We start from the raw sequence: 23647 nt of genomic DNA, 5'->3' as shown, positions 1-23647 counted from the left end.
GGAAAGTCCTGGCAACAAAACTGAAAGAAAAATCGACATTTATATTTACATTAACATTAAGGGCATTTAGCAGACCCTTTTATCCAAAGAGACTTACAATAAGTACATTTTTAGAAGAAAGAGAAAAAACGATATATTGCCGTCAGTACAGTAAGTATGTTACAGGTTAGCCCATTCCCAATATACAACAAGCTTGGATAAGTTACTACACGATGCAAAGTAATAAGTGTGTAAGAGGGGTGTTTTTAGGAGGGTAAGGGAGGAGGAGGGGCAGTGGGGGGAAAGGGGGAGGCTAGGCAGAGTCCGGGAAAACTCAAGTGAACAAGTGAGTCTTGAGACTCTTGTGGAAGCTGGTGAGCGACTTTGCAGTCCAGACATCGGCATGGAGCTCGTTCCACCACTGCGGTGCCCAAACAGAGATGACTTGTGACTTTGTAACGACCTCTGCTTGCTCTTAGCGATGGCAGTACCAGGCCTCCAGCAGAGGTAGTTGAGCGGAGTGCTCAAGCCGGGGTGTGTGGTCGGACTAACCCCTTTTTTTTTTCGGGGCAAAGGGTTAATGCATAGCCTGTAGTCTGCCCACGTTGTGCTCAGATCGCTGTCCACACAACTATGCAACCGGAACAGAATACGGGCCTGACCACCTCGGGATGTGGTCTTGCTCATCAGATCATAATGTGAGCAAGGCCCGATCTGGGAGTGGACAGGGCTGACACAGTAAATGTGTCATGGCCTGACCGGATGATAAAGTAGCATTGAATCAACAAGTTTAACCAAGGACTGTTTCTGTTCTCTCTCCGGCCCGCAGCAGGCCCACACGTCATGTGCGCTCACACTTGCATGTGGAAGAGCACGGCCAATGAGGCTTGATCATTATAAAGTGGTTTGAAGCTGCCTCTAAATCAAACACAACTAAGCCTCACAGTCAACACGCATCACTCCATAAAATAAACAGAATATAGTACACTTTAATCCCATACTTTTCAGTTTGATATTGCGCAATGGGGTATTGCAAAAGCGGTAATGAGTGAATATATCATGCACACTGAATAGTAGTGGTACAAGAAGTGTCCCAATAGGAAGTATTTATACCACATTTATACCATGCCCTTGGTGAATACTCGATTCTGATTGGCTGGAGGGGTGTTAATTAACTTTCGTAACCATGCGTCTGTGAGGTGTTGGTAACATAACACGCGGCTTGAGTCATCGCCGCTCTCTAAACGAACAACATTTACTCAACCTCACATCAGCTGGCCAGTGTTCAGTGGGCTTGTTGACTCATAACCTCATAACTCATAATCAGCCGTTAACAAGACAGCTAAAATAAAGAACACTCCTTCAAAATACCCAACAATACAAATCGTCCTGAAATCGTCAACCTGTAAAAGACTTACTGCTCTGGCATTGGCATTCTCACTTCTGCTGGTCCACTGACACAGTGGTCGCTTAAAATGTGTGGATGTAGGTCCTATAAGGTCAAAACAAGTTTGTTTAACAGTACCTCATTCATCTTTTTTTTCCAGTCGCAATACAGAGGATGGTAGGTTTATCAACCTTTGAAATGTAATAATGCGTTCATAATGTCATGGCACCGGGGCTGCGCTGGCAGATCTTAATTCTATCCTTTGGGCTGAGAACTGAGATGGATTGGCTTTTAACAGCCAGCACTCAGAACCGCTCACCAAACGCCCCAGGGTGAAACGTAGTGCAGTCGGCGCTGTAGAAGCGAACGGCTTTAACTTCAGCGTTTCCTTTCAAGCTCTCCTTTCTCTTAAGCAACGCAAAGTCAGGATAGTGTAGCTCATCTTTCTTACCCTGCAAGAGAAGATTCATCTCAAGAGAAAAGATTCTTACAAATGCTGTTGGCGCTGGAAAGGAAGGTTGCAAAAACATTGGATGTAAGTATGTGATGCTGATGGTTTATATGTAGTGGCTGGAGTGAATGAAGAGCAACTTTAACTTTACCATTTCGTTTTTAGGTCTGTTGCCTGAAGACTGCATTACAACGTTATCAGTAAATAAGACGGAATTAATTTAATAAAAGTTATAAGTACAATTCTGCTGCTGCTGCCGCTACTGCTCCTATTATTTCATATCATTCATATTTGTTATGCAATTATACCTATTGGCCAGGGTTAGGGTTAGGGTTAGCCCACGAGAGGAGTGTGAAACATTGATATGCGTCTGTAAATGAGGGATGCAGCGCAGCACTTCTGTTGTCCTCCGCCTGATCAGGCATAGTTGACATGCAGGACGCTGCGTTTTATCAAGAGGTTAAGGCCAACCACAGCCCCCGACATCACAGTGTGTTCCCACTATAGCCGATGTGCATGAAGAAAATGAAGGCAATTGTATCCAACAGGTTCCATTGATATCTCAGAGCAAATACTTATGCATGTCTTCTGTGTCCTCTTTTTAGCTGTTCCCAAAGGACTAGAATAGTAATGAGATGAAGACGAGACGTGAGCAAAGCTAATGTAAATAGATGTTGTTGTGCACTTGCTAGAGTGCTTTCACTCGCATTTGTGGATTCAATTTGCAGAGAACAGATAAAGATTCAAATAAAGGAACATCATAAAGTCTGTTCGGAATAATAAGACAGTGATCGGCTCTTACCTCCTGATCAAGAAGCAAATGCTTCACAAATCATACATCCTGGCATGCAGAAATATATAACAATATCTAGTAGTGTTGCATGATACCAAAATTATGACTTCGATACGATACCTGCCCAAAGATACCTCGATATTTGATACTGAACCGATACCAAGGTGAAAATCTAAAATATCTGGAATAGAGATGAATAATGGTCCAGCTCGGTCTCACTATGGTTTAACTTTCAGCAGCTTGGACCTTTACTGCTTTGGAGCATATTAACTTAATAAATTAATTCTCCATAGCAAGTATGGGCATAATCACTTCTGTTTGTGAACATAATTGCTTTTGCTTAACAAGCAACTTTTCTGGACAATATAAACATATAAACAATAGAAACAGTGAACACATTAATGACTGACTTACAGATACAATTAAAATACAATTTTCTCCTCTTTATTGAAAATATAACAAAACATGCCATAACACTATGACAATTGCTGTGAAGTATTTAAACTTCAACGCTCAGAATAAATAACTCAAAATATACTTGCTACTGAACATGTTTGAACATAAATAAAATTATTGCTTTCCACCTGCTGAGCTAAAATAAAATGATTGTCCGTCGGTACTTTAATGCACACCGAACTAGACAGCTGTCAAGGAAAGTGGATCTTTTGACTGATTCACGTCTTTCTTATCACTCCGCAATTAGTCCGGTAACTTATCAACCCCAGCGTGTCCGGTTGCTAAGTGACTTCAACATGTTTGGCGTACTATTTCTCTGCTGATCAACACTACGAATGGTAATTGTAAAAAGACACACCGTTTGAAGATATTGTTTCGTTTTGGCAAGGAGCCGTGTAATAAGCGGGACAATGTATAGAACGTCGCAGGGCGAAGCAAGACACCTCTGCTTCGTGTCGTGGTCCGGTTTGCCCTGTCTGGGCTTATTTTCCCGATAATGACCGGCGTTCTGTACAACATTATCCCTTACATATATCATATAAGTCCAGACCAATATTACGGTTGTGCGCGACAGACTTACAAACAAACGCTTACCACTTTTATAACATTCGGATTGCATGATAGGAATTGATCTATTCCGATTATAAATCTAATCGGCTCAGAAGTGTCTACTGTCGCTATGCCTCGAAATAAGTTCCACCACATTTGTATCACATTTTTTCTCCACAAACCGAGGAATGTCGGCAAGCGCTTCCGAACCTGTCGCCATCTCATTGCGTCTCAGTCTCACTCGCTCAGTGAACTCCCAGCTGCAGCTGTGGCTGAGGGCTAGCTGAGGGGCACGCCCACTGACTAGCCACTGCGTGCAAGGAGTATGACTGAGAGTTGGAGCGGCTCGCTGCACAGACACAGAACGTTATTTTAATAAAAGTATCGTTTTTTGCGTGAGGTATCATACCATTCTAGTATCGGTATACCGTGCAACACTAATATCTAGAATATCTAATAGCAGGCCTGTCGCACCAGTTACTCAAGTTACTCCTGTGCGCATGTGCCAAGCAGACTGCAGCTCACACACAGCACACCGAACGCATACATACACCGCAAGCACGCACATACACAACGCATACACACACCGCACACACACGCACATGCGCACAAACATACATGGAAATGCAAACACACACACACGAACACACACACACATACAAACTCGCACGCACACGCACGCGCACACACCGCACGTCAAGACAAAGTCAGCGACACATACACGGAAGCGCACACACACGCACGCACGCACACACACACGCACGCGCACACACCGTACGTCAAGACAAAGGCAGGGCACACTCGCCGAGCTAAGACGTCATGTTTTTAAACATAACGGCTCCGCCATCCACACACGCCCTGGTAAGAACACACACGCACGCACGCACACACACCGCAGCGACACTTGCCCAGGTAAGACGTTATGTTTTTAAACATAGCGGCTCCGCCATCGACACACGTGCAGGTTAGAACACACACGCACGCGCAGACACCGCAGCGACACTCACCAAGGTAAGACGTTATGTTTTTAAACATAACTGCTCCGCCATCGACACACGCGCCCAGGTAAGAACACACACTCACACACCGCAGGGACACACTCGCACTGGTAAGAACTTACGTTTTAAACATAACAGCTCCGCCATCAACAAACTCTCCAAGGTAACACGTTCTGTCTATGGACTGTAGAAATTGCAATAAAATAAGGGAAGAGACAATTTTTCACCTCAACAAGCAACGGCGGGTCGTTCATTTTGTCGTCTAAAAAACGTTAAATTCGAACATCGCACCAACCGGCATATCAACACAGAAATCACGTGATTCTTAAAGAGACAGTGTCCCTATATCACAGAACGAAAACATGTCAATAAAACAGTATGGTGAATCATGGTGAACCAATCAGGATTTCGACCCCTGCACAGCACTGAGACCGCCCTTATTAAAGTTGTAAACGACATCCGTCTTAACACAGACTCTGGAAAAACCTTAATACTAATCCTACTTGACCTCAGTGCTGCATTCGACACTGTAGACCATACAATACTTTTGGACAGGTTAGAAAATTGGGTGGGGCTTTCAGGCACAGTCTTAAATTGGTTCAGGTCCTACCTACAAAATAGGAACTACTTTGTTTCCATTGGCGACTTTGTATCAGAATCAACCAACGTGACATGTGGAGTCCCACAAGGTTCGATCTTAGGACCCTCTTTATTCAACTACATGCTCCCACTAGGGCAAATCATGCAAAATAACAATATTGACCATCATTGCTTGCTGATGACACGAAAATCTATGAATCGCTATCACCAAATGACTAGTATCGGCCCATAGATCTGCTGTGTCAGTGCATTGAGCAAGTGAAAGACTGGATGTGCCGAAATTTCCTTCAACTAAATGAGGACAAAACAGAGATAATTGTATTTGGTTCTAAAACGGAAAGGCTTAAAGTAACCCAACACCTTCACTCTCTGTCCCTGAAAACCTCAATCAAAGCCAGAAATCTAGGGGTTATCATGGATTCAGATTTACATTTCGACAGTCACAGCAAATCAGTAACAAAATCTGCATATTATCACCTTAAAAATGTAGCAAGACTTAGAGGGCTCATGTCCACAGAAGACTTACAAAAACTTGTACATGCCTTTATCACTAGTAAGCTTGATTACTGCAATGGTCTCCTTACAGGTCTCCAAAAACAAACTCTGAGGAAGCTTCAGCTTGTTCAGAATTCTGCTGCTAGAGTTCTAACAAAGACCAAAAAAATTGAACATGTTACACCAATTCTTAAATCGTTACATTGGCTTCCTGTAGGTCAGAGAATTGATTTTAAAATCATGTTGCTAACCTATAAATCCCTGCATGGTTTAGGCCCAAAATATTTAACTGATATGCTTCCACTACATAAGCCTACTAGACCACTAAGGTCCTCCGAGACCAATCTGTTAATTATCCCCAGAGTAAACACGAAACATGGGAAAGCAGGATTTAGTTACTGTGCAACAAATAGCTGGAATAAACTCCCTGAGGATTTAAGACTTGCCCCAACTCTGAGCACCTTTAAAACAAGACTGAAGACTTTTATGTTTGCTTTAGCTTTCTGCTAAATCTTAAATACATTGCACTTTCTAAAAAGCTTTTTTTAATCTTAATACTAAAATGACTTTTTAACTTTCTATTTTACTAATTTCTTTGCATATGTTTTCTTTTACTTATCTATTATTTTATTTTATTGTATGACAATGTTTATATGTGAAGCACTTTCAGTCTGCCTTGTGTATGAAAAGTGCTACATAAATAAAGTTGCCTTGCCTTGCCTATAGAGTCCACCAAAATACCAAAATGTCTTGCGATATTGATATCCCGCCCTGCCCCCTGCGGACTGTTTTGGTTGTTTTATTTTTCTTATGTTTTGTGTGTATGCTATGTGACACTGGAAGAGATGTTTAATCTCAATGATGATTATTATTTTCAACTAACTAATAGTAGTTGCCTTGCATTTTAAAATGTCAATGCACTTTTCAGCCCTGAAAAAAGCTATTTAATAATTGCTTGGCATGCATAGTATACTAAACTTTCCATTGAACAATTACTAATTTTATAATGTAATCAAATGCTCACTCACTAGCCGCTTTCAGACACACGTGCAAGTCCTGATATTCTCCTGATGGGCTGTATGTGTGAACAACATATCCATATGTGTCAACAACATATCCGACATTTTTGCCCTGAAAATCTCCTGAATAATACTACCCCTGAAGTAGTATTTTCTCTGTAGTAAATGTAAATTACCTTACATGTGAATGAGGAGTAGAAAGTCAGTATTTCTCGCATCACTTCAGTGGGCTTGTTGCTGACGCTTCTGTATGTCATTTAGTGGCCCCCACAATGATATGCCTTTTGTTCACTGAATGGTTAAAAAATATTTAAATGTTGGCACTGCTTTTTAGAGTCATTTGTGGTGAGCGAATTATAGGCAAAATGTTATTATATTATGCGCTCAGAAATTTGTAACATCATCGACTGGGGTTTCCACATTATTGCTATGGGTTTAATTACAACTAGAGGTTGAACACGCACGCGAAAACGCATAATATAATATTTTGTCACACAGCACTAATCTTTCAGCGTGGCTATGGGCTCACCCTAGATGCCATATGTAAACACGACCACTGAAATAGAAGAGCCTCATTTATCCTCCTTTCCTCAACAGCAGAGACAGACTAGCATAAGGGACAATACCGGTCTGGGTGATTAAACCATCTTAAGCGTCTCTCCTCTCCTTCACTAAAGCATCCATTACCAATATCATTTGTCAAAATGGTTCCTTGTACCAGTTCTGTCGAAGAGTATAACTCCTGTTACATTATACCTGTCACAAATGTAAACAACAGATGTTTTAGGGAAGCCAGGATAGACTGAATGGACTGATATTGTTCTTTAATTACGCCCGGATTCACTGGCAGACTAACGAGAGGCAATAAAAGATGCTTCAATTACAATTATTGTCTGTGTGTTACAGCCTTTCTTAGCACCGAAAGACACTTTACAGGAAAACAAAACAAAGAAAAATAAACTAAAGGGAATGTATTAGCTGTGAAGAGTGTAGGCTGTTTCAATGTGTGCATGCGTATGTGTGTCGCAGAACAGTTAGCAGTTCATTAATAACTACAGATCCAACAGGGAGGGGAGGAGACAGTGTGGGGGGGACAGTAATTACCGTCTCATTCTAACCCACTGGGAGATGACGAGAGGGGACTCAGACCTTATCGTTGGAGAATTTCAAAAGCCCTGTGACACACACATGATGACCTTGCATCAAAAAATGCACATTTCACCTCCAAAGCAAACTGTAGGCAAAGCGATGATATCAGAGAGAGAGAGAGAGAGAGAGAGAGAGAGAGAGAGAGAGAGAGAGAGAGAGAGAGAGAGAGAGAGAGAGAGAGAGAATTGGTATAACAGAGTCCACAGTGTGTTGAGAGCAATGACTCACAATCACAAGACAGACATTCAAAACTCTTCCCCTTCCCTTTGTTAGTGTTAGGGTGACTGTTTGCTAAATGACACACTTGACTGGAGCAACACATACTAGCCTAATTCTATTCAGGCATCAGAGAGGGACGCTTTCCTTGATGGTGACTAGAGCCCTTTGATAACGAGGTCGGCCTGTTAAACGGATGGCCGGCCTGACCTCACTCGTTGAGATAAATTGATCCCAACTGAACAGTATCAGGGCAGTGCCCTCCTTACGGACAAATGCCTTTCGTTGGGTGACCCCATAATGGACGTTCACTAATGCTCATTCACTAGAGCCTCAAGAGGACAAGCACTAACAGTTAGTAATCGAGTATAAGGAAATAGGCAATTGGTAATTGAGGTGTGGAATTTAGGTACTACTATTTCAGTGTTGATAAAGGCAACCTTTATCAACAAAGACAACCTTCCCTGTTAAGGATCTATGGGCCAATCACAGACTTCACAGCCAACCCTGTGAGTTATGCATGGCCAAACCATGGGTGCGATCATTTCAGGATGTCAGCCTAGATCGATAGTTTTGCAACAAAAACTATCATTACCTTTGTGAACAAGGCAGGCTCACATTTGTCTTGTAATTCAACTGATGGATTGCACTTGCAATACGCATGTTAAAAGTGCTGGTTGTTGCACTTCGCTGCTCAGACTCGGTATAACAGCCCCAAGCACATGTAATGTTACCAAAATATTTTTGTGATACTCGCTGTCACATTAATATGTTTAGTGTACGATTGACAGTAATAAAAAACACACTCCAATTTAAGTAACCCCCTAGGATTCTGGTCTGCACAAGGTCGCTTGCTCCAGAGTTTCCCTAATGAGTCGTGCTCACGTGCAATAGATAAAATACAGGGCTTATTGTCAGACAGTTCTGGCTTCACGTGTTTGTCCAACGACGTAGTCCGGTCGCTTCTTGTGAGCGATGCATCCTCAGTGGTCCCCAAGACGATTTTGGCTGACGACAATTGGAACAGGGGTCGAGGAAAGCCTCTTGAGATTTAGGCAGGAAGTGCAAGCAGAATTGCTATAGCCCATGTACTGTATGAACATGAAGGTAACGTGCGACCATATGCATCTGCCATCGGATGCTCTCCTGTCCTGTCCATTACCTGTCAAACAACTGAGAATCTAGGATGATATATCTACATTATTCATGCTTTTATATACCACTCTGCATTAAGTAGACCTAAGACGGCAAAGAGGATTGCAAAACACAAAGCCAGTCCAGAAATCAATAGAAATCAAATCATTTCAGCCAAGGTGAGGTAACAATCAACCAGGTCACTCCTGATCCATGACACTGATTCACAGACTTTTACACGTTTAGAAGCTAAATGTATTTTACTCCGCATGGTAGCAATGTATCAAGACACATGAAGAGGGTGACTGACCGAAGCTGCTAATAAGCTCCGTAAGATGCCAGCTTAATGTTAACTTCCACATTAAACAGCCAAAACGCCAGCAGACCAAATGCTATGGCCTACCTTAGAGGATCCGTTGGTCTTGGCGCTGGCATCTTCATGCACCCTGTCCAAGAGCCAGAGCAGGAACTCCAGAGCATCATGCTGTGAGTTCCCCCGGAACTGAGAGGCGTACTTTGACACGATGCTCTGAGGAGAGAGGAGACATCCATCTGTTATTATTGACCAGAAAATGATCCTGACCTGGGAACAGAAACGCATATTTAACAGTATAGGGGACTGAGCGACAACACCGAATGTACTAAAGTTAGTATGATTATAAATGTGAAAACTGAAAGCTCCTTCCACAGCAAAGGGAAAGAGAGAATTCCCAAATAATATACTGAGTGTATATGTACCGTAACTGCGTGGATACGAACCACGTGATACACCTATCCACCCACATTTATCATAATGAAAACAAATAACCATGGCTGATTCTCACTTCCACACTCGCCCTTCCTCAAACCCGACCACATGGAACAATCATTCAACCGTCTCCATCCCCCTATGAGCCTGAACACCCCCACCCGCCCACACACACACACATGTGCGGGCTGGTGTCTGTACAGCCTGACAGGAGACATGACAGACTAATACCCACATCAGTGCCATGGTAAAGACTTTCTAACCTCCAGCAAAAGTCCTCTCTCTCTCTCTCTCTCTCTCTCTCTCTCTCTCTCTCTCTCTCTCTCTCTCTCTCTCTCTCTCTCTCTCTCTCTCTCTCTCTCTCTCTCTCTCTCTCTCTCTCTCTCTCTCTCTCTCTCTCTCTCTCTCTCTCTCTCTCTCTCTCTCTCTCTCTCTCTCTCTCTCTCTCTCTCTCTCTCTCTCTCTCTGGGCTCATCCCACACCTCATTATAAAAACCCTGGCGTCATACAGCCAGCGTCTAAATATATCCTCATAGAGGAGGCTCCCCCCGACGCCAAGGGGACCGCTAATGAGCTTCATCACAATCAGGCCCAGCCCAGGGGCCAAGGACAGCAGGGGAGGATGGGGGGATAGAGGGAGGAAGAGAGTGTAGGGATCGACTTCGGAAGAAAGAGAGAAAGAAAGGAAGGTCATGACCCCCTTGCTAAAGTGGCAGCGAAAGGTGAGGCGCTCTTTCGATGAACCCTTCCTCCAGGACAAGATGTCTGCTTGTTTGGTTAATGCCCTGTCTCACCAACCTTGGCTGACTTCACCCCATGACCCACTCCGCCCTCGGTAGGTTTGTAAACAATGACAGAAGATTGCTGGAAAGACAGGAATGCACCCTCCACACGTCCATATGCCAAATGGCCCTACTGCCTCACCGCACCGACCCCATTCACCCCTCTGGCCCCGGCGGCCAACCAGACCTTCTGGAATTCCTAAGAGGCAGAGAGTGTCACTGACAAAGTATGGCAGGGAATAACCTTAACAGATAGCCCAATCCCTCTCCCCCCCAAGCTCGCTTTCCCGCTCACTCTCCCGTTCTCTCCTGCTCTCTCTCTTTCTCTATCCTTGCGTCAACATGGCATTTATACGTTCACATTCAATGACATTACATGATCATACATTAATGTAATAAACAAGTTATTGGATGTTCTCTGTGATGAACCTCGGTGGATCATCGTGTGGGATTTTAGACTCATAAACACACTTGCATGTTGTGGTAAATGTTCCATATTTAGCTACGTTCATATTTTGCAATATTCTTCTCCACTGTCTTTGTGCAAAATTGCTCCCTTGGGTCCCCATCTCTCTCCTCCATCCTCCATGACCTGTTCAGTGTTGGTTTCAATTCTCTGTACTAACCCACCCCAGCCTCCAATGCCGCCACGTCCCTCCATGGCATCAACACCTCTCAGAGAACAGCCTTGTAATCTTCTGCCCTCCATCCCCTCAAAATGTGAATCCTGCAGCCTCCCCTCTTGGGAGCAGCCAAGAGACACATTACTGGCAACTCAACTGCATTACAACGTTCCATCCCCTATCCCCCCGTCGCCTTGGTCTGGGCTCTCAGGAGACATGTGGATACCCTTGTGGATCGCAAATTATTGTTTATTATTACAAATTATTACTGTTTTGGATCCTACTAATACAAAAAGATAAAAGTAGAAAGTCAGAAAGATGCAGCAGAAAGTGCAGCAGGGCCATAGTTTGGCTGCAGTATTCAACAGTGGATTGGTATATCATAAAGGAAGAGTTTGAGCATCGGTGAGTAGGCCTCCACGGACTATTAGTGTGCAATAGCCAGATTACTGTATCTAATGCCCCATCATTTAACAGCTATTTACCTCCTATCAGCCCTGTGTGCACACACCCATGTGTGGGCAAAAGCGTACGAGAGTGCCACTACATGTGACTACAAGTGCTCATATTCTACACCCGCATGAGGGCTGCCCAGCCATTACCAAGCTCTGCCTATTTCCTCTTCCATTTTCCCTACTATTACTATGACTACATTCCTTAAAGACTGGCCGATATTAGCTAATCACAAGCTGCGTCTTGCTCCAGTAAGATACATTAATATATTTATAATAAAACATGCCGATCGGTTACGATCACCTTAAGTCCCACAATGTTGTTATAACAAAGCAAGCACTACAGAACTCTACACCTAAGGCGATGTGTGACTCATAAAAATACATTTATCAATACGTTTTTAATAGAGCTTATTCCAACAATGAAATAACCTTCTTAACTATATAATTATATGAAAGAATTCTGAGCATATGGTGATGTGTGTCCGATACCACAACACACAGACTGTATTTATTTTATATATTGTAACATTTAAGAGACATTTGTTTTATGAACATTGAAATAATTATTTTATTTGAATATAACAAATATATAAATATTTGTCCTCCTTTTATATTGTGTACTATATCATATACACAGCCATAACACAGTTAGATTTCACATTGGCGCTATTACAATGACTCTCCTACACTTCAAGCAAAGCACTTCTATCTGGCGCGGCTGGGCTCCCTTCACGGGCAAACACCTTCTTGGGCATGTCGTCTGGCGCGGTGTTCTGGCGGATGGGGGCTCCAGTCTCTATTCAACGCAGCTGGGCGCTCGCTTCCTTTTTCCTGCGAGTCGGTTTTGGAACACCTGCGGTGCATCCATCAGCCCAGGTCGTCCCCGACATGCAGCTTGCTTCCCTTTATAGAAGCCGAACAGGGCTTATGCCACCCACATTACCTCAGCCCTCCCCACCTCCACCAACTCCACCAAATATGGGATTTACCGGTGCTCTGCAGAAATATGGGTGAGAGTGATAGCCACCAGTGAAAGGTTCAGTCCAGAGAAGGGCTGCCTGGGCGATGGACTTAGCGGAAACTCAGAAAATATGCTACTGTGTTCAAAAAGTCCCAAGACCCAGAAAGCCTGGAGAAGTTGTGTCTGTTAGGGTATCAAGGGGATTGGGGGGATGTGTGTGTATATAAATGTATGTACTACGCATGCATTTTGTAATGCAATTGTTTGCAGGCATGTTAGTGTTTGTGTGTGGGTGCTTGCGTGTATGCATGCGTGCGTTTGGTAATGCATGTGTGTGCAGCGACAGCCGTGCTTAGTGGTTATGTGGATGCCTGCATGCATGCGGTGATGTATGTGTGTACAGGTACAGGAGTGAATAGTGTGCATGTGTGGGGGTAGGCATGTGTGCGGGTGTGCCTATGTTTTGTAATGCATGTGTGTGTGTGTGTGTGTGTGTGTGTGGGTTTGTGGGTGGTGTCTATTCCGTGGGTTTGTGGGTGGTTTGTGGGTGGTGTCTATTCCCTGGGTTTGTGGGTGGTGTCTATTCCCTGGGTTTGTGGGTGGTGTCTATTCCGTGGGTTTGTGGGTGGTGTCTATTCCCTGGGTTTGTGGGTGGTGTCTATTCCCTGGGTTTGTGGGTGGTGTCTATTCCCTGGGTTTGTGGGTGGTGTCTATTCCCTGGGCAGTCCTCTGAGGATAAATCACAGGAGGTACTGATGGGTCGCTCCAACTGTGTGGGTTCTCATTCAGACTTTAATAAGCCACACATTCCATGTTCCTTTATTGGTCCTGGTTACATCTCAACAATTAAAAAGGCTAATCTGTCTTTGGAGAAAGAAGCATTTGACATCATGTGCCGCTTCAACAGCTAGACATACATTTGGGCCATTGTGTACTGCTGACAAGCCTATAGGGGGGGGGGGGGAATTCCTGTGACATTTAACATAAGCTCCTATACGCCTGATTTTGAACAGAGTTTATGAGACATAAACTCTTTTCGTCAGTTTGAATACTGGTACTGATTAAAGAGACTTTCCAACAATCTATTTTACTGGGCAAGCATTACAAAGAGAGAGAGAGCAAGAGCTCCAGCAAAACCACCCAACGATGTACTCTATGACAGGCTGGCACAGAGACTGTATGACAGGGTGGCAAAGAGACTGTATGACAGGGTGGCAAAGAGACTGTATGACAGGGTGGCAAAGAGACTGTATGACGAGCTGGCACAGAGACTGCATGACATGGTGGCACAGAGACTGTATGACAGGCTGGCACAGAGACTGTATGGCAGGGTGGCACAGATAACGTATGACAGGCTGGCACAGAGACATCAGGACAGAAGCTAGGGCACAGGGGGTGCAAAGCATAACAGAAGGAGTGTGTGTATAATACACCTTTATCCATTGAGGAATGAGAACCAAAGCGCTCCTCGGCAACACGGAGATAAGAACTGAGAGACAATCAGCGAATGCCCTGCCTGGCTGTCACACACATCCCGCTCTGCCACCACAAAACCAAGTTAAAAACACCATGCCCTCCTTCTCTCTGCTGGCTGGGATATAGCCTATCTTGCACACAGCCTTTTCATCAAAAAAAGATTTATGGATTAATTTATTTATTTTATTATTATTTTATTATTTGTCAGATATGACATAAAAGCACATATTTATGTCATTGAACATACTTATGTATGTCTATCAAGCATCACAAAACATATTTAAAATACTGACTATGTTTCTTTAATCACAGACAACCTTTGACAGGGTGTCTGTGTCTCTGTTGGTCAGTCCTCAGTGTTCGTGATGTTTATTTTAATAATAAAATGCATGGTAAGGGGCCTCTTACGATGTTAAATCAATACAATGTCAGCAATACTTTATTGATATAATAAAATCCAATTCCCCCCTCACAGACACATGCTCCCTCTTGTCATGCCTTTCATTTCTGTCCCGCCCTCACGCTTCACTTCCTGGCTATCTTTTCTGAGCCACCCACACACTTCAACGTATACCAACAGTATATGTCTCAGTGGGGGGGCTGCTCTGTCTGCATGCTAAATGTGCTCGGAGGGGGGGGGGGGGCTTTCTCCGCTGCTGCCCCAAGACTATGAAACGCCCTCCCTGACCACCTGAAGGCCCCACAGACTACAGCTGTTTTTAAAAAAGCCTTTTGCTAATTTCCCTTTTACTGTTTATGCATTATATGTTTTAACAACCCCTTTTATTTATTTTTTTCTCTCTCTTAAACTCTGTAGCACTTTGAGATTTCTGAATGTAAAGTGCTCTACAAATTAAATATATTATTATTATTATTATTATTATTAAGTGTGCAGAAGATGTTCTCAGTTATCACTACCTCCAACAATAACGGCGATGAAGAGAGACCCCATGGGGGCAGAGGAGACAAGTGTGTCCATTTCAGTTGTTGTGGTCCAAAGATTAAGGATAATTCAACTAGAGATCAAAGAACAATCACTCAGTCACATTGTTAGGTTATCTACACTTCAGTTTGTTTAAAATGTTAGTGAATACAATAAACTCTTGAGTTTAGCTTAAATGGTTCACACATGGCCCTTCCTCACAGTGATGAAGAGCTTCACAGGGAAGAGAATGCAGCCCCCCTCCTGATCTCTCTTTTAGCGGACCTAGTGTTGCAGATGCAGGGTGGGCAGACATTACTCAAGGCAGGCTGTTGGCGCACCTTAAAGCCATATTAAAAAGGTAATTATTTTAATTCAGTGAGGTAGCACAGCATTACAACAGCAGGCTTCCTTTAAAGTCCCTCTCGGGGAGTTATTCATCTTTCCAGACGCAAATGGAATGTACGAATAATACTTATTTTGATAGGACTAAAACGGTTTTATTATTATTATTTTTAATTAAAAAAAAGGACTTCTCAATTTGCTGTTATTTCCAAGCATATTTAAGCTGCTCTACCAGCTGAAATTTAGCGATATTGGTTTGGGGGTTTGGGAGGCCTGCGGTCGGTTTAACAGCTTCCTAAATGACAGGGTTGGAAATGGAAAAGGGTTCTGCAGAATCAGGGCCAATGGGAGCTCAACAACCGCAGCATGGCTGCAGGATTGCAGGCCGAACCACACACACCTGCAATTTAGTGTTTGGCTTCATCATGTGGTTCACACAGCAACCAAGCACTGGTGGAAGAAACAAATTATATAACAATCCTGATTTCAAAATCTCAAGGACTTTGATGTGTAATCAAAATCCCTGGTAAGGGGGCACCTTTGCTAGGTTGCTAGGCTACAAATTCACAGTGTGACCCGGTTTGCCTGAATATCTTGCACAGTTTGAAGTGTTCTCGGCCCCTATTCTTTCTGCATCTCACGATTTGTGCAGATTAATAATAGTCCCCTGGAATGCTTTGAAAGGTGCACTTTCAACTCTACTTCAGCCTCCTGCGAAAAGGTCGCCACAATGTACTCATGATTAAAGTTCTGACTGCCAGGGAGTAAACATGTTAGTCATTATATATATAATATTAATGATTATTATTATTACATTCCCAGAATGCATGTTTGATGCCAGGCATCCAAAAGAGTGTTGTGTCGTTGTGTAGGTGAATTTTCCTGCAGCAGGGAGACTAAGAGCCCTGGGAGTCTAAAGGAAGGTTAAATCACTGGACCAAAGGGGTAAATCAAGGGTCGGCCCGGCGATGTATCGGGTCCGGTCAACCTCCCAGGTGGTGGGATTTGTGGGCGGTCGGGAACGAACAGCCTAAATTGGGGATGGAGGAGGGTCAGCCTGTAACCCTGAACTAAGACCCAAACACCAGTTCCCTTGCATTACATGATAATAAGCCCTAGTGTTTGATCTTTGAGTGTGACACAACAGCAATATTTTGTAGACTTTCTGGGTCAAATTTTAGATATTTATAGTCACTACAAAGGAAACTGTAAAGGAATAGATCCAGCCTGTGTTTTTTTTTTCTCCTTTGCAGATATAAAATAAACATTGTGAGCCTACCTTGTTTGTTTATCATTCACATTTTTCGGCACCCTAGAGGCCTAATACTAAAGGCATTAACTCGCATGTGTTTATGTTGCAAAGGAAATGATAATTACACTATAGGCGTCAATATTATACCGAAATAAAATGGCTAGACCTTATTTGGACCACAGGTACGCCACAGGAGTCACTCAAAAGCCCACTAGAACCCCATAGCCCAGTAGCCTTTAGTTCATTTCCGAGACCAGCGCTTCTCACCGCACCTGTCCGACCACTGCTCGGCTCCGCCCCTAAAATTCCACCTGCGAACAATTTACGGAAATGGAAGAAAACCCTATCTGTGCCGATCATCACTGCACGTATAGGCCCACAATCCCACAGGCACGACATGTACCGGTTGCACACACATGTTGCACTAATAGGATACATATTTAAAAGTGTGTATCTTGTACTACATTGCAAGCCAAATCCGAAATCCTCTTAAAGCAGAGTGCTGCACAGGAACCGATAGAGCTAGGTTGGAGGAATGAGACGATGAGCCAAAGCTGGATCTTTTTTTCTTTTTTTCGCTGAATACTTTGTGTATCCATATCAGTTATGAACCGGGTAAACGTGTGCTAGTAAATCATGGGGTCCCACTCTCACCTTAAAGTCCCCAGATATCTGCGGCGTGTACTCCAGGGTCCACAGCGCCCGCACCAGCGACGCCAGCTGCACGGTCACCTCGCCTCGGGCTGTCTGCTGATCCCCGTCCTTAACCACACCATTCACCACCCCTATGCTGCCGCTGCTGCGACGACACATGTCCGACTTGTACTGCTCCAGCCCCAGGTACTCCGCCAGCAGGTCCGTGTTGCTCAGGCACTGGACCACCGCGTTCATGAAGCAGGTGTTCCCGTGGTTCTTCAAGCCCAGGGCGCCCGGCGTCTTGTCGCCAAAGCACAGCGACAGCCGGTCTTTCACGGATCCGTGGGAAGAGACGGTGGAGCTCTTCTTGAGGCCGTGGACCTGGTCGTTGTGATTCCCTGAGGTGAAAGTGGTGGTGCTTTTCAGCGTGGAGGAGCATGCCGCGCTCTCCCTGAAGCCGCCGTCGTCATCCTCGGCTTCAGGGGGCCCCGCGTCGTCGCCGAAGTGCGCCAAAGTTCCCAAAGTTTTCAAGATCCGGCTCATAAAATGACCGACGGATCTCAGCGACTTTCTTCTGAAAAGCTTCGCCGATTTGTATTTCTTCTCTTTCCGCCGAGACGGCTTGGATTTGGTCGGCTGTTTCCTCGTCTTATTCTCCGTTCGGTTATCCATGTTTGTTTATAATGAACAGACAGACAGACAGACCGCCGGGCTCAAACCAAACGGCGATCTCTGCACCTGTCTGTCACACGGCAAATCCCTCCCCCCTCCTCCGGAAACCTCACCATTGAAGTGTCATCGAGTTGCCGTAAGGGCACATTTTACAAACCTACTCCTTATCTTAGACATTCCGGTGTGCTCCCGAGATTTCAATCCGTGGCGGACTTCCACACTGACCTCCTCCCCTCAAGATTGTTCCTCGGGTCGTTCGCTCCGGATAAACACGTTCACCTGTAAGTACCGGACATGAGCCTTTTCCCCTTCCCTGAAGTCGACTGGCCAATTAACTCCATTCACTACCTACACGGCTGGCGCGGTCTTCCACTCTCACTCCCGCCCTCCTGTCAGTCCCACGCCGCTCAACTTTCTGTTTCGCCGATCCTCTTGATTGCCCGCCCTCCCAAACGACCAGTGCAATGGACATGGGACAGGAGATTGGACCATTCCACGAGGAGAGAAAATAAAATGTGGGATTTTTTTTTCATTCTAAACTATAGGAGCTGCATTTCAATGCATGGCTGAATTTATCTAAATTTAAATTACATTGCATTAACGTTTTCTGCACCTACCTATTGAAACAACGATTAAAAAAAAAATTGTGCCTCTGGATCCCCTAGCCAGTCTACTCCGTCGTAGGCCTAATGTATAAACTGAAGGAACAATGTTTTAAATCTGTCAACCTGGCTACGAGGTCAGTGTTCACGCATGCCGAGCGATGGTGACTGGCTCCCCTACTGGGATGCAGATTAATTACTACCTGCTCCAGGGCCGTGCACAGACATTGAGGGCCTGTGGCTCAAGCACTTTACATGAGGGCAAAGGGGGCAGTGAAGGCACCCCTTTGTGCAGGTGCCTCATCGACTCTACTATGTATGACCAGGGATGTCCCTAGGAATTCTGGGCCCCCTGACAGAATTCAGTTATGGAGCCCCCCCCCCCCCCCCCCCCAACCCAAAAAAAAAAATGCTTTACAAAAAAAAAAAATATATATATATAGCCTACATTTTTAATGTTATATATTCATTCACATGTTATAATCATTCAATATTGGGTAATACTGGGTCAAAATTGGGTAGTCATTATCATCAGAAGAAAATGAATAACAACTGAATAACAACATGATAAACTTACCTATAGGCTACTTTGTACACTAGATCGTTAGTTAGTATTTAGTTACACATTTACCTGGGTTGTAAGTAATATAGACAGAAATAAGATAATAGACTGTGACAGTGCTGCTTCTACTTAGACTGTCCTCCTTCTCCCCTTCTTCTATTTCAACCTCACTGGTTTCTTCTGTGGGTTCATCATGGCTTGAAGAGGGCCCTGACTCTAAGATACATCATATTAGGGGTGTGAACGGTTACAAAATATTGTAAACGGTTACACGACCCCTTTTTTTTCGTGTACACGGTTAACCGTTTTATTTTATTTTTTTTATTTTTTAAGTGGACCGCAGTCGCGCTATACGACCAATGGAGGGTACAGTTTAGATCGAAAATCAAGCTTTTGGCCGTGATATTATATATACAAATATTATATTATATACTATTATATTATATATAGAGCTCCGGGAGTCGGCAACATTGACTTTCTCCTCCGTGCTGCAGTTCACCCCGGACTGCACTGCACTGAGTTTGACGGTTGAACACTGATTGGCTGTTATGTTACACATGTGACTCTGTGGCCACGCTGTTGAACGCTGATTGGCTGTCATCACGCGTCATCACGTGAAATTTGCGTCAAAGTTCAAATTCTCGTGAACGCGCTCACCTGTGCACGGCAAAAGTGTGGCGTGACAAATCAAAACTTGTCGCCGGTTTTCTCTCGTGAAAAATTCGCCCGATACGCGTCTCTGCGTTCACTTTGTATGGGATCTTGTCGCCCCGTCGCGTTTGGTGTGAACGTACGGTTGAGGCCAGCACTGGAACCGTGAACTTACACGTTACATGACGTAGCCTAATGCCCGGTGTTCAGTTACCCAACATTTATCGCGTGCATTTATTAGCTCATTAATGTTGTCCAAATGGAACATTTGTAGCTTTATTGATCGCTAAATAAAAAGTATGTGTTATTTTTAAGTACTTTTTTTTTTTTTTCGGTTTTCGTTTACTGATTTTTCCTAAACGGTTATGATTTACTAACCGGTTACACGTGTAAACGTGTACCCGGTCGCACCCCTACATCATATAATTCAGAATATGTCTCATAATTATCTGAACATATTAAACAATGTTGTCAACAGTCTATTTGATTGGATTGAGCTGGGCATGACTAAATATGTTTGTATTTGTATGTTTTGATTTGCTGCATTAGCCTACAATAAATAGCAGCTATTAATCTGATGTAAAACTTAAAAGTCAGCTAAAATGTAAGTATCCTTAGTTTAATGTCTGCTAATATTGTAATGCAGCCAATCAAAATATTCAAAATCTGTTTACATAAATGTTATTATCATGCTGGCAAGCAGTATGGAATGTTAATCATTGCATTATCTCCATTTATACCATGGTCTGGGTGAATACTCGATTCTGATTGGCTGGAGGGTGTAGGATAAAAAGTGTTACTTTACACCTAGGAAAGACGTTGACCCTATAAAGACGCTATGGCCATGTTGCTTGGCAACGCCTGCATACGGGAGATATTAAATAGTCCGCTCGAAAATAATGTAGGCTTTTTGTAGATAGGTAGGCTATTGGATATCATGTGAATGGTAATGCAAACTATCTTTTCAGTTTTATCATCCAGTGCAGGCTGTAATTATTTTAGCTACAGTAGCGCTAGCTGCTAGGCTAGGCTTGTTATCAGGTTGTTGGGAAAGTTTCTTGGTAAAAAACTGGGTGACGAACTGTCGACCGCTTTGAGCTCTTTCCTCTCTCTCTTTCCTCTCTTTCCTCCCCTGACAACCTGACTTCTTAATTTCACCGACCGGGATACACACAAACTGACTTTAGAATGCTAGATTAAGACACTAGCAGTCTGCACTTGCTTCACAATGATCTGCCTGGCTGCTACTTTGCTCTGCAGTAGCGTAAGACTTGGGCTGTACCAAATAATGATAAACGAGGGGGGTGATAATAGGGTGAAGACTTTCTGATGATTTTGTAAAAAAACCTTTGTTTTTTAGTTTTTTTGCATTAAAGGTCCCATGACATGCTATTTTATGTATTCTTTAATATAGGTATTAGTGGGCAACTAACACAGCATTCAAAGACGTTCCCGAAATTCAGCCGTGGTGCAGAGTTACAGCCACTCCGAGCCAGTCGCACATTGAGCTTCCCCCAAATGCACTGTTTTGGTGTCTGTAGCTATAATGCAAATGAGGCGGAGCGAGGCGGGTCAAGGAGGAGGGTGGGGGTGTGGCCCTGAGCAGCTTGCAGCCACGGTACCATGCGCTCTGTTTACAGTGGATGTATCGCAATGGCGAGGCGCACACAGCCATTAGCCGTGTTCTGTAAATATTCTAGAACACATGGGAGTCCTGGAGCTCTATATCTAAATATTATCATATAGCCTAAATAGATATCTATATCATATAATATATATGATCACGGCCAAAAACTGTGTGAGCCGATGTTATGAATCTCAAACGACCGCGTTCCTGGTTCTTCAACGTCCACATCAATGTGAAGTAGACTGAACCGCGACAAGGAGGAGAAAGGGATTGTTGCCGGGCAGCGCTTAGGCACCTCCGCCTCTGGCAGTGGTCCCTCAGCGGGGCTCAAGCGGGAGACATTCACCGCCAACCATCACTTTCTCCTCCATGTCGTGGTTCATGTTCTTGAGGGAGTCAAAGCCAAAGTTCCTTCCCCCCAATTCATTCTCAACCTTGGCTGAGATAACCCCCACTACGAGTCTCGTTGTAGAAATACCAGAGACGAGAATCCGACGTGTTATGCGCCATAACACCAAAAGCAGAACGGTTATCCAAATAACAAGGAAGTGTACAACACTTGTGTTACAGTCCTGGAGCTCTATATCTAAATAATATCATATAGGCCTAATACATAGATATCTATATCATATAGTACATATTATCACGGCCAAAAGCTGTGTGCGCCTCCAGACGATATTATGAATCACAAACGACTTTGTCGGGTTCTGCAACGTCTCTGGTTCTTCCACTTTCACATCAACCTGAAGTCGACTGAACCGCGCGCTGCCTGCTGCCCGCTGCCGGGCGATGGTGCCTCGCGGCAACCGGTGGCATGTCGCAGTTCATGTACTTCAGCGAGTCAAAGCCAAAGTTCCTTTCCCCCAATTCCTTCTCAACCATGGCTCAGATAACCCCCACGACAGCCTCGTTGTGGAAATACAAGAGACGTCAAAGAACCGACAAGAAACACTTGTTACAGCGTTACAGTGTGTGTATTCACACACACACATGTGGAGTCGAGTCTCATTGGCGGGCCAACGTCTCTGGACGGGCCAGGCAGAGTAAGGGGAGGAGCTTAGATGCTTGGTGACGTCCTAAACACAGATATTCCAAATCAGCTCGCTTGAGCCTCCGTTTTTTCAAAGGTGAGCAGAACAGCTAGTGCTCGTTTTACACCAAACGCAAGTTTTAGCCACTGGGGGACCATAGGCAGGTTAGGGGAACTCATATTTATGTTAGAAAACCTCATAAAGTGAGATTTTCATGTCATGGGACCTTTAATACCACCAGTGTCCTCTGGGGCGCCCCCGTCAGCGCTGCGCCCCTGGAATCATCCTAATTTACCCCCCCCTAAGGACGTCCCTGTGTATGACATTGTATAATACTCTGATTTAATACTGCAGATATTATGTAGGCACTTATGTAAGGGATAACGTATAGAACCCTGGTTATCAGGAAAATAAGAGGCTTATGTTTCATAAAGACCTGCAACGTTCTATACCTTATTGCGCTTATTACACGGCTATTTGCCAAAATGAAAATATAACTTCACACAGTGTGTTTTTTTGGTTTGCCAAAGACGGTGAAGTTGCTTAGCAACCGAGTACGCTGGGGTTGATAAGTTACCGGACTACTTGCGGAGCGATACGAAAGACGGCAGAAAATCCACTTTCCTTGACAGCGTTCATTATATGCTTAGCTACGGTGAAAATAATTCACCGCCGGAAGTTGTGAAGGCCCATTCAAGTGAACGGAGCGTTCCACAGCATTGAGAAGAGCCGTGTTATAAATATAATATAAGGATAGTCTTCTTATCCGTCAACCTGTAATCACATTGTCAATAGGATTGTATCATTTCCCAGATCACCAGCACCAAATATACCAAATGTATGGAGTTGTGATTACACATACATGCATGCACACGCGTAGGCACAAGCACACACACGTGCGCACGCACGCACGCACCCACGCACACACACACACACAGTCCACATCTCGAAACTTCTTGGTACGTCGCATTCTTTTTACAGAAACGTTTTATCCGTATTCAGGCACTGTAGACAATTCTGCTGACTCAATTGATTCTGCAGGTTCAGTGTATTCATTTGTTCTTTCACTTGTGTAG

General features: G+C 44.0%; 1 protein-coding gene across 1 annotated transcript in view; it reads right to left on the bottom strand.

Annotated features, from left to right (window-relative positions):
* usp43a (ubiquitin specific peptidase 43a) overlaps positions 1 to 18882 on the bottom strand; it is a 98892-nt gene extending 80010 nt beyond the window's left edge. The window contains exons 1-2 of the mRNA XM_060046941.1: positions 17445 to 18882; positions 9630 to 9755 (exon numbers count right to left, since the gene is read on the bottom strand). Of these exons, the coding sequence (XP_059902924.1) occupies positions 9630 to 9755; positions 17445 to 18098 (780 nt within the window). The 5' untranslated portion in view covers positions 18099 to 18882. The remainder of the gene's footprint in view (positions 1 to 9629; positions 9756 to 17444) is intronic.
* Positions 18883 to 23647: the final 4765 nt, after the last annotated feature.

This window comes from Gadus macrocephalus, chromosome 3, assembly GCF_031168955.1.
Source record: "Gadus macrocephalus chromosome 3, ASM3116895v1".
NCBI lineage: Eukaryota > Metazoa > Chordata > Actinopteri > Gadiformes > Gadidae > Gadus > Gadus macrocephalus.
The sequence above is the reverse complement of the archived record's forward strand: the minus strand, read 5'-3'. Positions and strand labels throughout refer to the sequence as shown.